This window comes from Pseudophryne corroboree, chromosome 2 (assembly GCF_028390025.1).
Source record: "Pseudophryne corroboree isolate aPseCor3 chromosome 2, aPseCor3.hap2, whole genome shotgun sequence".
Classification (NCBI taxonomy): Eukaryota; Metazoa; Chordata; class Amphibia; order Anura; family Myobatrachidae; genus Pseudophryne; species Pseudophryne corroboree.
In genome coordinates, this window is record NC_086445.1 from 47,750,749 (window position 1) to 47,765,269 (window position 14,521).

At 47.6% G+C, this 14,521-nt stretch overlaps 1 protein-coding gene across 1 annotated transcript in view; it reads left to right on the top strand.

The window, feature by feature from the left end:
- LOC134997196 (antizyme inhibitor 2-like) overlaps positions 1–14,521 on the top strand; it is a 106,062-nt gene that overhangs the window by 55,414 nt on the left and 36,127 nt on the right. Inside the window, exons 3-6 of the mRNA XM_063951256.1 lie at positions 2,797–2,969; positions 5,477–5,611; positions 8,608–8,773; positions 10,232–10,379. Of these exons, the coding sequence (XP_063807326.1) occupies positions 2,797–2,969; positions 5,477–5,611; positions 8,608–8,773; positions 10,232–10,379 (622 nt within the window). The remainder of the gene's footprint in view (positions 1–2,796; positions 2,970–5,476; positions 5,612–8,607; positions 8,774–10,231; positions 10,380–14,521) is intronic.

Genomic DNA, 14,521 nt, shown 5'->3' on the forward strand with positions numbered 1-14,521 from the left:
CCCAGAAAGGGGTGTGGTCTAGCATTAGTGGGAGTGGCCTTGTCAGAGTGGGTGTGGTCTAGTGTCACAGACTCAATTTTTTAGACATTTTGGAGGAGTGTCCAGCGCTCCCCGAGTAGCTGGGCAGCCCCCTGCTCCCCTCCCAGCACGACATCTATTCAGAGACCACTTCAGAGCCGGCCATAGGTATAGGCAAACTAGGCAATTGCCTAGGGCATTTGATATGCCTAGGGGCATCATCAGCTTCTGGTGATTAAAATGATATGCAACATGCCTACATTCTGTATGTAGCATTTCATATACAGATAAAGCCACAGTCTCACACAGTATATTGGCATGCTGCATATCAGTTTAATCAGCAGAAGCTGCTTGTGCATCCTAGCCACATAGCAATGCAAATAAGATGCATTTTCATTTAAAAAAAAAAGGTGCCCGACGTTAGCATTGATGCAAGATTTGTGAGGACACATCTGTATCCAAGCAGAGGCAGAAGTCACAGTGTTAGTGGAAGTGTGAGGGCTGTGTGCATGTGAGTGGGTTGGTTGTGCAGTAGTGTTCAGAATATGTGTAAGAAACATTATGTGTGTCATGTAAAAATGCTTTAATAACGTGCAACATATGTGTAAAGGGCCACTATGTGTGTCATTATGTGTATAAGGGCAATAATAATGTGCGGCATATCTGTAACAGGGTACTACTGTATGTGTGTCATTATGTGTATAGGGGCACTAATAATGTGCAGCAAATGTGTAGGGGGCACTATGTGTGTCATTATGTGTATAAGGGCATTAATAATGTGCGGCATATGTGTAAGGGACATTATGTGTAAAAGGGCATTAATAAAGGTTGTCATAATGTGTAAGGTGCATTATGTTTATAAGGACATTAATGTGTCTCATATGTGTAAGGGGCATTACTGTGTGGAATTGTGTATAAATGCATTACTAATGTGTGGCATTATGTGTATAAGGTGCTCTACTATGTGGCATTGCATATAGAAAGGGCACTACTGTGTCGTCTAATGTGAATAAAGAGCAATAAGGTGTGGTGTAATGTGAATAAGGAGCAATTCAGTGTGATGTAATGTGAATAAGGGGCTCTACTGTGAGGAGTAACGTTTATAAGGTAAAGTGATACTACTGTGGGAGGTAATATGAATTATGGACACTATCGGAAGATAAAATGTGAATAAAGTTGCAGCACTGTGTGGCGTAATTGGAATTGGGGTTACTATTGTGTGGCCATGCCCCTTCCCAGCAAGAAGATTCCCCTTTTTGGGCTGTGCGTCAAATGTGCGAACTGTTCCTATTTAAAATATAGGGGGTACAAGGACTGCTACGGGTGAGGGGTGATGGTGCTGGGAAAGAGGTGCAAGGTCAGAGGCAGAACCAGCGGTGGTGCTAGGGGGCACCAGCCAAAATCTTGCCTAGGGCATCATATTGGTTAGGGCCGGCTCTGGACCACTTGCTTCTTTGCAGAGCAAAGCGGAGGGTGCTCAAAGCATCCCCATCTGCCCCCGGACCATTGAACACTGCGACCCACGGGAGAACAGCGGGACAGTGTCCAAATAGCCGGACAGTCCCGCTGAAATCGGGACAGTAGGGAGGTATGGTCTATGCATCTACATATTCTTTCCCTATACACCTCCATGATGCTGTCTTCCCCAATCCCTACTGCTGTCTGTTCTCCCATCTGTGCTAGTCTGTGTTCTCCCATCTGCAACAATCTGTCTTTCCCCATCCTCGCCGCCCTGTCTTCCTGCATCTGCGCCACTCTGTTTTCTTCAATATGCGCTGCTGTCTTCCCCCCATCTGCACTGCTCTGTCTCCCCCTCCATCTGTGATGCTCTGTCTTCCCCTCATCCACACTGCTCTGCCCCTCCCCTGCCACTCTGTCTTCCCCCACTGCGCCACTCTGTTTCTTACCCAACTGCACCATTCTGTCTTACTGTCCATCCGCACCACTCTGTCTTCCCCCCCATCTGCACCACACCACTCTGTCTTACCCCCATCTGCACCTGGGCTCAGAAGTACTCAGATATGCAAAATTCATGTGGGTTCCTTTTTCAGAAAACCGGATTCACTCATCTGTTTTGACAACAAAAGTATACAGCTGCCTGGAGACAGGGGGGAGTCAACTTATGCCCCTTTCAGACCGCCACCTCTGAACACAGGTTATGGGCACATGAGCGCACATAACCCGTGTTCAGGTTCGCTCTAAAAGGTGCAAGGGTTGAAATACGAGTGACCTGGTATTTCAACCCTGGTCGCGAGCAGGGTTTAACTCATGTTCAACCCAGCTCACTGTGTGGTGTGAATGGAACCCGGGTCAATGCGACCCGTTTTCCGTTCACTCTCTGTGTATGGGCAGCGCTGCCTCCTCCGCGTCACCGCTGACGTCACCAACCAGGCAATATGCTGGGTTGCAGATAGCGGCAGCGGGGCGCCTGAGGCGGTTCGCACACTGGGAGCTCCCATGTCAGTCTCCCGTGTGCGACCTGTTTCAGGCGGTCAAAAAGGGGTATTACTTTCTGGCTCATCTTAACCCTCCCCTCCCCCACTGACAAATACTGTTTTTTTTTTTTTTGTAAACAAACCCATCTTATACCTTGATTTCTCACATGTTTTTTGTCTTCCCGGAAAGATATGCTGCCAATCCTTCCCAATTATAAATAATGAGACAATTTTAATTTATCTATTCTAATCTGCTGTAATACTTATATATAATGATTTTTCTATACTGTCTCCTCCAGTGGTACAAGCAATACAAGTCACAACACTTTTATTTTGTCCCCAGACTGAGATAAAGATGATACTAGGGATGGGAGTACCTGCCACTGATATCATCTATGCAAATCCCTGCAAACAGCCGTCTCACATGCGATATGCTGCCAAGCATGGAGTCAACAGGATGACCTTTGACTGTGAGAGTGAACTGGAGAAAATCTCAGATAATCACCCAGATGCAGAGTAAGTGATGGGCAACAGCAGAGGCGTCACCAGGTGTGGTGACACCCGGTGCACGCCCCTGATGTACTGCAGCGATCGCGGCAAAAAAGGGGCGTGGCCTTACAGCTAGGGGGCGTGGCTTCGCGGGGATAATGGTATCGTCACTCTGGGGGCGTGCCCAGCATCTCCGGAGATGCTGGGCTTCCCCCAGAGACGGTCTCAGTGTGCTGTCGGCTCCTCTGCTATGACAGGAGCCGGGTGCTGTAGCGGAATTTCACACTGCAGCACCTGGCTCCTGTCACTACCAGAGCCGTCTTAACAGCAGTGTAGGCCCCTGGGCACAGCAATGCACTGGGGCCCCTACCCATCCATCAGCGGTAGGGGTGGGGGGTGCTATCAGCGGCAGCTTTGATGTCACGTGGGGGTAGGGGGGTTCTATCTTTCGCTCAGCATGTAGGACCTGGAGAAATAATTTCTGCTAATTACTCCTTTACTGCACAAATGGGACGCGAAGGAGAACACTAAACTGTAGAAGGGGACACTGTGCTGAATGACGGGGCCCTGGTACATGACTTCCAGGGTGATAGGGGCTGTTTATTACACAGGGGAGGGGTGGATAGTGGAGTGGGCTTAATATTAATCATTTTCCGGGGGTTAGGGCCAGCAGCAGATCTTGCCATGGGCAAGCAGGACTTTTGCCCGGGGCGCCGCCTTCCGGAGGGCGCCGCACCATGGCAAGATCCGCTGCTGCTGTGGTGCCCCCCGCTGCCCGCTGTCCCGCTGTCCTGTGAAGGGAAACTAGACGCTACGCGTCTAGTTTCCCTTCCTGGAGAGGACCTTAACTGTAATGATGTGCGGTGCGCGTTGACGTCATCGCGCTCCGCACAGCAAAGGTCCTCTACACGAAGGGAACTAGACGCTTAGCATCTAGTTTTCCTTCGTGGAGAGGACCTTTGCTGTGCGGTGCGCGATGACGTCATTGCGCACCGCACATCCTACTACAGTACAGGGGGCGTAACTGACCACACCCCCTGTATGAAGCCACGCCCCCTAATGCCGCCCGGGACGCAAGAAGCCCCGGAACCGGCCCTGGTCAGGGCAGCTGCCTTTACTGCAGATATCTTCAGTTCCTGGAAATAGATTTCTTAGCTTTAATGAGATAAAAAAAAAACTAGAGAGTCTCACCTTTCAGGAGGTACTGGGGGCACCTTTCAGGAGGTACTGGGGACACCTTCAGGAGGTAGTGGGGACTTGGGGATCAGACTTCAGGAGCCAGAGCAATCCACTAACAAAAATCTAAAACTGAATATTAAGCGTGTGGAGCTGGAGCAGGGACCTGCTGCTTGAAGTCTGATATCTCTGGTTCTGGGCATAGTAGAGACAAGCTGCCAGTGTCCCCTGAAAGGGGAGAGTCACAGATTTTGGAGTATACCCTCAGAAAAACTCTAAGTCAGACAGAACCTGAGATATCTGGCTGGGAAGAACAATTAACAGGCTTGGATGGGGACCACTGCTTTGAAGTCGGATATCTCCGGTTCCCCATGGCCGATTTTCAAAAATCTGGTACCCCTGGAAAGAGGGGACCCTCAGCTATCAGCATAGGGCCCTTTTACTCTTGGGGCCCTTGGGCAAGAGCCCATTGAGCCCATACGGAAAGACGGCCCTGGTCACTACGGAGGAGCTGACATTTGGTGTCACCCCCTCCAGGTGTCACACCCGGGTGCGGGCCGCACCCCCCGCACCCGCCTTGTGACGCCACTGGGCAACAGTCTAGAACCAGCTTTTCTGAAAAATGCCACATCATCATGTAAGACATTACATACTGGTGTGATACACCATCCTGGCGTTGGGGATGCCGATGGTCACATGACTGACACCGGCATCCCGACACTGAAAATGCTGACAGGAGACAGGGTCATTATTTTACTTGTCCCCTACCCTAACCATAAACCACTTGGGGTGGCAGCTTGGGCTAATATTTGGGGGTGGCAGTTAAGGCTAAGAGTCCGGGGGTGGTGGCTAGGGCCAAGACTCGAGGATTGGCGGCTATGGCGACAAAAGGTCGACAGGTTCAAAGGGTTGATATGCCAACAGTCGACACACATATGGTTGACATGAGTTTTTTTGTGTGTTTTTTTTCCACTATTTTCAACTTTTTAATACTTTAACATTCACGCGGACTTTCAGTGAAGTGAGCCATGTGAGGAGACGTGCTGCACTATTTGGGGGTCCACGTGCTCAGAAAATGACACCCAAAAAAATGCATAAATGTTCTGTCGACCTTTTCCTGTGTTGGTCATTTTCCTTGTCGACCTTTTAATGTGTTGACCGTTTGAACCTGTCGGCCTTTTGTCCATGTTGACCTTTTCACTGTCAATCATTTGGCGTTGACCTAATGATTGTAGATCTATTGATCCGTAATTTCTTAGGTAGACTATTTTTTTTATTTAATTTAGACATTCCCTTAAGCTGTGCCTTGCTTTACCATCCACTATATTTTTCTATATGTTTATGTCTCTCCTGTACAGAATGATCCTCCGCATCCACACCGATGATGAGGGATCAGTCAGCTGTCTCAGCAAGAAGTTTGGAGCCCCGGTAGAGATATGTGAGCACCTCCTGATGAGGGCAAAGAGCCTGAATGTGTTGGTCACTGGAGTCAGGTAAGTGGTTCTGTTTGTGTTATTGTTGTGATGTTGTAGGGGGTTGTGATGTTGTAGGGGGTTGTGATGTTGTAAGCGGTGATGATGTTGTAGGAGGTGGTGACATTGTAGGGAGTGGTGATGTTGTAGGAGATGATGATATTGTTGGTGGTGGTGACGTTGTAGGGAGTGGTGATGTTGTAGGGAGTGGTGACATTGTAGGGGGTGGTGGCATTGTAGGGAGTGGTGATGATGTTGTAGGGGATGGTGATGTTGTAGGTACTGGTGATATTGTAGGGGGCGGGGATGTTGTAGGAGATAATGACATTGTCGGTGGTGGTGACGTTGTAGGGAGTGGTGATGTTGTAGTGGATGGTGATGTTGTAGGGGATGGTGATGTTGTAGGTGGTGGTGATGTTGTAGGGAGTGGTGACATTGTAGGGGGTGGTGGCATTGTAGGGAGTGGTGATGATGTTGTAGGGGATGGTGATGTTGTAGGTACTGGTGATATTGTAGGGGGCGGGGATGTTGTAGGGAGTGGTGACATTGTAGGGGGTGGTGGCATTGTAGGGAGTGGTGATGATGTTGTAGGGGGTGGTGATGCTGTAGGTAGTGGTGGTGATGTTGTAGGTGGTGGTGACATTGTAGAGAATGGTGATGTTGTAGGGGGTGGCAATGTTTTAGGGAGTGGTAGTGATGTTGTAGGGGATGGTGACATTGTAGGGGGTGGTGCCATTGTAGGAAGTAGTCATGTTGTAAGGAGTGGTAATGTTGTAGGTGGTGGTGACATTGTAGCTAGTGGTGATGTTGTAGGGAGTGGTGACATTGTAGGGGGTGGTGGCAAAGTAGGGAGTGGTAGTGTTATTGTTGTTGCGGGGGGGTGATGTTGTAGGGGGTGGTGATGTTGTAGGTAGTGGTGATGTATGGAGTGGTGGTGGTGATGTTGTAGGGGGTGGTGACATTGTAGGGAGTGTTGATGTTGTAAGGGGTGGTGATGTTGTAGGTGGTGGTGACATTGTAGCTAGTGGTGATGTTGTAGGGAGTGGTGACATTGTAGGGGGTGGTGGCAAAGTAGGAAGTGGTAGTGTTGTTGTTGTTGTGGGGGGGTGATGTTGTAGGGGGTGGTGATTTTGTAGGTAGTAGTGATGTATGGAGTGGTGGTGGTGATGTTGTAGGGGGTGGTGACATTGTAGGGAGTGTTGATGTTGTAAGGGGTGGTGATGTTGTAGGGAGTGGTGATGACGTTGTAGGGGGTGGTGATGTTGTAGGTAGTGGTGGTGGTGATGTTGTAGGTGGTGGTGACATTGTAGGGAGTGGTGATGTTGTAGGGGGTGGCAATGTTTTAGGAAGTGGTGGTGACGTTGTAAGGAGTGGTGGCATTGTAGGGGGTGGTGCCATTGTAGGAAGTAGTGATGTTGTAAGGAGTGGTGATGTTGTAGGTGGTTGTGACATTGTAGCTAGTGGTGATGTTGTAGGGAGTGGTGACATTGTAGGGGGTGGTGATGTTGTATGGCGTGGTGGTGATGTTGTAGGGGGTGGTGACATTGTAGTGAGTGTTGATGTTGTAAGGGGTGGTGATGTTGTAGGGAGTGGTGGTGATATTGTAGGGGTGGTGATTTGTAGGGAGTGGTGACATTGTAAGGGGTGGTGAGGTTGTAGGGAGTGGTGGCATTGTAGGGGATGTTGGCATTGTAGGGAGTGCTGATGTTGTAGAGGGTGGTGATGTTGTAGGGGGTTGTGACGTTGTAGGAAGTGGTGATGATATGGTAGGAAATGGTGAATTTGTTGCGGGTGGTGGTGACATTGTAGGTGGTGGTTATGTTGTAGGTGGTGCTGGTGTTGTTGGGGGTGGTGGTGTTGTAGAGGGTGGTGGCGTTGTATGGAGTGGTGATGTTGACGATGGCAGTGACGTTGTAGAGAGTGGTGCTGATGTAGTAGTGGGTGGTGACGTTGTAGGGGGTGGTGACGTTGTAGGGAGTAGTGATGTTGTAGGGGGTGGTGACGTTGTAGGGGGTGGTGACGTTGTAGGCTAACCTTGGCTAATCCTTGATAACGAGTGCACCAAACTTTGGCTATTTACAGCTTTGCTTTCAGCCTACCTTAGGAGCAGAGGCACGCAGCTGAAACCAGTGAAGCTGCGTCCAATGGCTTAAGCACGTCCAGAAAATTAGGTCAACACTCCCGTGTTTTCTGAAACGCTGGCCGTCTGCCCCCTTGCCCTCCTACCAAAGTGGTGGCCCCGTGTCAGTTATTTATGGCTTATGGTTGCTAATTTCCCCCACTCTTTGTATACTTTTGTTAATTATGCTTCCTCTCTATGCTCCCTATGCTATATGTGCCTGTCTATAAATTAGAACACTTGTAAATGACCTTCAGTAACATACATGCATAAGCGACATGGAAATATTTTTGCTGTATTACAGCCACACAAAGTGCAACATGACAGCCAGTCAGCCTGTATTGGATTGGTCCGTTGTGACATGTATTGTCTCACATTGGTGGTCATTCCGAGTTGTTCGCTCGTTGACGATTTTCGCTATGCTGCAATTTGTTGCATGGTACGCAGCGCGCATGCGCTTAGTTATTTAACTAAAAACTTAGCAGTTTTGCTGTTGATCCTGCGTCGCTTTTCAGTCGCACTGCTGATCGGTGAGTGATTGAAAGGAAAGGGGCGTTTCTGGGTGGTAACTGAGAGTTTTCCGGGAGTGTGCTAAAAAACGCAGGCGTGTCAGGGGAAAACGCGGGAGTGTCTCGAGAAACGGGGGAATGGCTGGCCGAACGCAGGGCGTGTTTGTGACGTCAAGCCAGGAACTAAACAGACCGAGCTGATCGCAGTCTAGGAGTAGGTCTGGAGCTACTCGGAAACTGCAAGAAAATATTTAGTAGCAATTCTGCTAAGCTAAGATAAACTCCCAGAGGGCGGCAGCCTAGCATTTGCAATGCTGCTAAAAGCAGCTAGCGAGCGAACAACTCGGAATGACCACCATTACTTCCTCTTTACATTCATCTTTTTGCAGCTTCCATATTGGTTCTGGCTCCAGTAATCCCCAAAGCTTTTGTCAGTCTATTGCGGATGCCAGACGTCTGTTTGACATTGGAAACAAACTGGGACACAAGATGAGAGTCTTGGATATTGGAGGGGGGTTTCCTGGTCACCCTGATTTCAAGCCGAGATTCGAGGAGGTGAGAATGGAGACATTTTGGTTGTGGTAATCTGATGTGTAAGATATGGGAATAATAAATTTTATCCATTTGAATATACACTGGGGCTTATTCTGAGGTAGGAGAAAAGCATAAACTTAAAAAAGTAACTTTGCACCAGGAGAAAGAAAGTTGTTATACAAGGGGTACAAATACATTTTGTGTTTTGTTTTTTGTTTTTCATTTCTTGCATGCAGGGTGAATACTGGCTGTTTTTGCATGTAGCACACAAATGCTGGGCAGCTTTATTCTTAAGGTGTCCAGACATCAGGCTGCACGATGCCCCGATCTCCCGACCCGCCGCACATCTGTCTGTCTCTTTGCAACACCTCTTATAGCTGTACTTCAATGGGTCCCCTTTGAGATGGCTCCCATCTAATGAAGTTCAATAATGCAGTAAATTTGCATACAAGGCTCTGGTGTTGTTATATCATGTATGGATTGACCTACGTTCAGAGATGGAATTGCATGTTTCCATGGTTATGTCTCAACCCTTCCAGTTACGCAGGTGAAGTGGCCGATGTCTGCTTGTCCAAAGCCGAACAGCTATAAAATGTGAACGGAACTCAGTGCTTCTAACATAGCCAGCAGGAGTGCTGGGTCTGGGATTTATGATCCACTTGGAAGTGCTGCGATACCGGAGGTGTCTTGTGATGTCTCTTTCCTGCAGTGTGATGTTATACAGGCAGGGCTGCCATGAGAAATCATGGGCCCCGAAACAGCAACTTCCTGCCCCCCCAACCCCCTTAGAGGGGGTGTGACCACAGCATGCTGGAGGCATAGGCTCACCTCTTTGGGGGGGTGTCTAGCACATGAGAAGCACCCACTCACAGGAGCATGGCATGCCTCCCAGCCAGGGCAGTAGAGACCTTGGCTGGATCCAGGTACTTTTCAGGGAGCATAGCATAATCACAGGAGGCATGGACCAGGGCCCCCACTGGGCCTCCCCATCAGACCTGAGCCTAGGTAATATGTACCCTCCCCCCCCCTCTCTTGGCATCACTGTATACGGGCACCTGAGCTTTGGTGCTCCTGCAGTCTGATTGTTGGCTGACTCCAGGAGAAACAACATTCTTCCAGGTAGAGGCTGGGGGCGAGGTCCATGTCCCCTCTCCTGTTAACTACCAGCTACTGCTCTGGTCGCTGATGCTCAGTGTGGGGACCTGGCAGAGCAATGGGTGTAATGACACAGCAGCTGGCGGAGTAGATGCATACAAAGGGAGTTGCAGGTAGATGTGGCCAGTTGCACCCACGGGCTAAATGCACTGTGTGCAGAGCACTGTCCGCAACACCCAAGTTACGGACCTGGATGACTATTGCTGATATGTCTGCTATTGAACTTATGTATATGCAATTTCCAGTTGAAAATGGAATGGCCATTTATAATATTACCTCTATGTTAACTAATGGGTAATACCACATTTCCTTTTCTGTTCCCAGTTTGCTGCTGTGATCGCTGAATCGCTGGATCAGTACTTTCCCAGTACGGAGGATGTTGAAATCATTGCAGAGCCCGGCCGATATTACGTGTGCTCTATTTTTACTTGTGCCATCAATATAATAACAAAGAAAGAGAATTATGTGAAAGGTCAGTAAGTAGAATTAGTATACGTGTGCACCGGATTATTGTCTAAACCACCAATAAAATTGATGCCCCTCCGCCACTACTATGACATGTGGCTGCAGTGTTGCACCGTCATCAAGCAGCTGCCGTGAGCAGAGCAGAATATCAGCCAGGATCAGTGCCGGCGGGCCACCTGTCACTACAGACACCCCTGATGGCCAGGGAGGTTGCAGAGTGGGCGTGCTGGGGTAGCGTTTGCTGCAGTGTGGGGGAGAGCAGTAAAAGCATGCGCAGCCTCAGTGCAGACTGCAACTGCTAGAGGTTGACTATAAAGAGAACCCCCCCAAATTACTTATGTGGGGCTGTGATAAAGTAAATTTTTTTTAACAGTAATAAAATGACAAGTTTGACTATTAATGTACCTCGTAGTATGAAATACAGGCAAGGTAATCACATAGGGCTTGATACAGATATGTGCACAGACCCAATAGATTACATACATACATGTCCCCGTTCTTCTGACCCGCAGCAGTTGGTAATCGCGTCATGTTTGCCGCGATTAGTGTGTCCGCAGGTGGACGGGTGCACTTTGTGCGCATCCTCGATCCATAGGATCATAGGGTGCGCATGCTTCCACAGCTGTACGGCGCTGAGGTCCAATAAAGCGCCCCATGACGTGTGCGCACGAGCGGAGGCACATCTGTACATTTCCGATGTTTTCTGTTCTGTGCATGCGCAGTAGTGCCACGTTCCCCGCATGTGCAGATCTGGGGCTGTGTCGTTGCTCACAAATTATGCTGCATGTTTAACATGCTGCTGCCATTTGGGGGCGGTGACAGGCAGCATTGCAGAAAATGGGGGTGAGTTCACCCTTATTCTGGGCGTGCTAAAGCCGGTGGTTGTGTCCTTGGATGTAGGTTCACTGGCTTCAGCAGTGCGCATTTCCCGGCCATCCCAAGTAACAGCTAGGGTGGGAGACGTGTGCGCGCGGGCTGTGTGTCGGTGTTCTCTGTCTCTCTCTCTCTCATGGAGGCTGACATGTGCTGTGCTGCTGGGGGACATGTTACTCTGTGCTCGCACACTGTACAGTATGGGCAGCCGGCATTACTTCCTAGGCCGTATTTATTATGAAACCTTACTGCATTGAGGCTTACACCCGGCCAGCATCATGCACGGTGTCACACAGCACCCCTCATACTATTAATGAGGAATACAACTAAATAAAAGCTGTGGGAATAAGCAGCTCACATTGCAGTGGGGTGGTCTTCAGTATGCCGGCTGTCGGGATCCCGGCGCACAGTATACTGGCGCCGGAATCCCGACAGCCGGCATACCGACACTTATTCTCCCTCGTGGGGCTCCACGACCCCCCTGGAGGGAGAATAAAATAGTGTGGCGCGTGTAGCACGCCACCGTGCCCGTAGCGTGGCGAGCGCAGTGAGCCCGCAAGGGGCTCAATTGCGCTCGCCACACTGTCGGTAAGCCTAGGTCGGGCTCCCGGCGCCGGTATGCTGGACGCCGGGAGCCCTACCGCCAGCAATCCGTAGTGAACCCTTGCAGTGCTCTATAGCTTGCACTTGTGCTGTGTGAAGTGATAACGGTGAAGAGACAGAGAGCAACGTTAAGGCTCTCACTCTCCTGTTCTGAGATGTAAGTCAGGATGTATTGTTTTTTTGTTTTTAAATGTTCTGCATTAAACGTAGGCTCTGGGTTGTGTGTATAAATATATATATATATATATATATATATATATATATATATACCAGCTCCGGCACGCTACAAGATCTTAATTATTGCTGCTACTAGTGCCCTCCACAATTCAGCCGGCAATGCTGCATGTAATACAATACTCCAACGGCGGCACTCAGCATAATTACAAACGATACGATATTTGTTAGGCAACGTTTCAGTGCCTGTCAGCACTTTTATCTTGATAAAAGCGCTGACAGGCATTGAAACGTTGCCTATCAAAGCTGTTACATCGTGTCATTTGTAATTAATATATATATATATATATATATATATATATACAGTTGTGCTCATAAGTTTACATACCCTAGCAGAATTTGTGATTTTCAGGCCATTTGTCAGAGAATATGAATGATAACTCACAAACTGTTTTTTCACTCATGTTTACTGGTTGGGTGAAGCCATTTATTGTCAAACAACTGTGTTTACTCTTTTTAAATCATAATGACAACTGAAACTACCCAAATGACCCTGATCAAAATTTGACATACCCCAGTTCTTAATACCGTGTATTGCCCCCTTTAACATCAATGACAGCTTGAAGTCTTTTGTGGTAGTTGTGGATGAAGCTCTTTATTTTCTCAGATGGTAAAGCTGCCCATTATTCTTTGCAAAAAGCCTCCAGTTCCTGTAAATTCTTGGGCTGTCTTTCATGAACCTCACGTTTGAGATCTCCCCAGAGTGGCTCAATGATATTGAGAATAGATAAAACAGTATTGAGCGCTTTAAAAATTATGTGGCACCTGTAAAAAAAGATATTTTGTTAGCATATGTTTACAGCTCTTTTTTAAGAGCTTTGTTTGCGGTATGGCACAGTCCATGAGAGATCTAACTATCCCTACCTCACTCCCAGTCCACGGGATTCCTCAACCTGATGGTAAAAATTGCTATCCGTGGCTTGGATGTTCTTCTCCTCCACCGCTGCGTCCAGCGGAGAGGTGGAGTGTGGCGAGGTTTAGCAGGTGACGTCACTCGGCGGCGTCCGATCTCTTCGGCGGCAGAGTGCCCTTGTAATACCGCTATCCACCAGGTGGAGGAGAAGAACATCCAAGCCACGGACAGCAATTTTTACCATCAGGCTGAGGAATCCCGTGGACTGGGAGTGAGGTAGGGATAGTTAGATCTCTCATGGACTGTGCCATACCGCAAACAAAGCTCTTAAAAAAGAGCTGTAAACATATGCTAACAAAATATCTTTTTTTACAGGTGCCACATAATTTTTAAAGCGCTCAATACTGTTTTATCTATTTTCATTATTTTATTTGAGCAGCTTTTTTAACACAAAGCGCATGAAACATCATATTTACAGTTGTTCAATGATATTGAGGTCAGGAGACTGAGATGGCCACTCCAGAACCTTCACTTTATTCTGCTGTTGCCAATAACAGGTTGTCATGTTGGAACGTCTAAGTACATCCCATGCGCAGCTTCCGGGCTGATGAGTGTAAATTTTCCTCCAGTATTTCCTGATAACATGCTGCATTCATCTTGCCATCAATTTTGACCAAGTTTCCAGTGCCTTTGTAGCTCACACATCCCCAAAACATCAGCGATCCACCTCCGTGTTTCACAGTAGGAATGGTGTACCTTTCATCATAGGCCTTGTTGACTCCTCTCCAAATGTAACGTTTATGATTGTGGCCAAAAAGTTAAATTTTGGTCTCATCACTCCAAATGACTTTGTTCCAGAAGTTTTGAGGCTTGTCTCTGTGCTAACTAATTAGTGGACAACAGATCTAGACAAATGTCATAAATCTGTTAATCCGGCGCTAATTATAGAAAATATATAAAATAAAAAAATAAAAAATGTGAATTGGCAGCTGAGTAAAAAGCAACTTGCTAGGTTGCTTATAATTAAAACAAATAAACAGAAAAAGAAATTACTCTGCGCCAAAAAAACACTTTATAAAACCAGTGTGCAGTCTGTCATGTATAATAATTGACTCAGTACAACTTCAATTATAAACAAACACTTTTATATTCGGTCTATTAAAATTAGCAACATGAAACACATATATGCATAAACTTTGTAGCAATAGATTACTCTCTATGCAAGCAATGTAAAACAATATACAATGTATTTAAAAGTAACTTGTTGGCTCTGTTTGGTTAAGGTTAAATTACTAGACACTGGCGTCCCAGTTTCAAATTAAGTGAAAAAAAGTCCCGCAAAATATAATAATGCAGTCTCTTATTGAATGATTTATAAAAGTTGCAATTAATAGTTACCCATGTGCTGGTTCCTGGAAAGATTAAATGCAGGGTCCGTTTTATAATATATTGCACATGTGTAGGTAATTAGTATAGAATTGAGTTACCGTTCCAATCACCAAAGCTCACCCTGGTTAGTGACTTTGTCAGGAGGCTTCTATGATTGATTCCACACCACGGGCAAAGGACCCCACTGCGGAGGACAA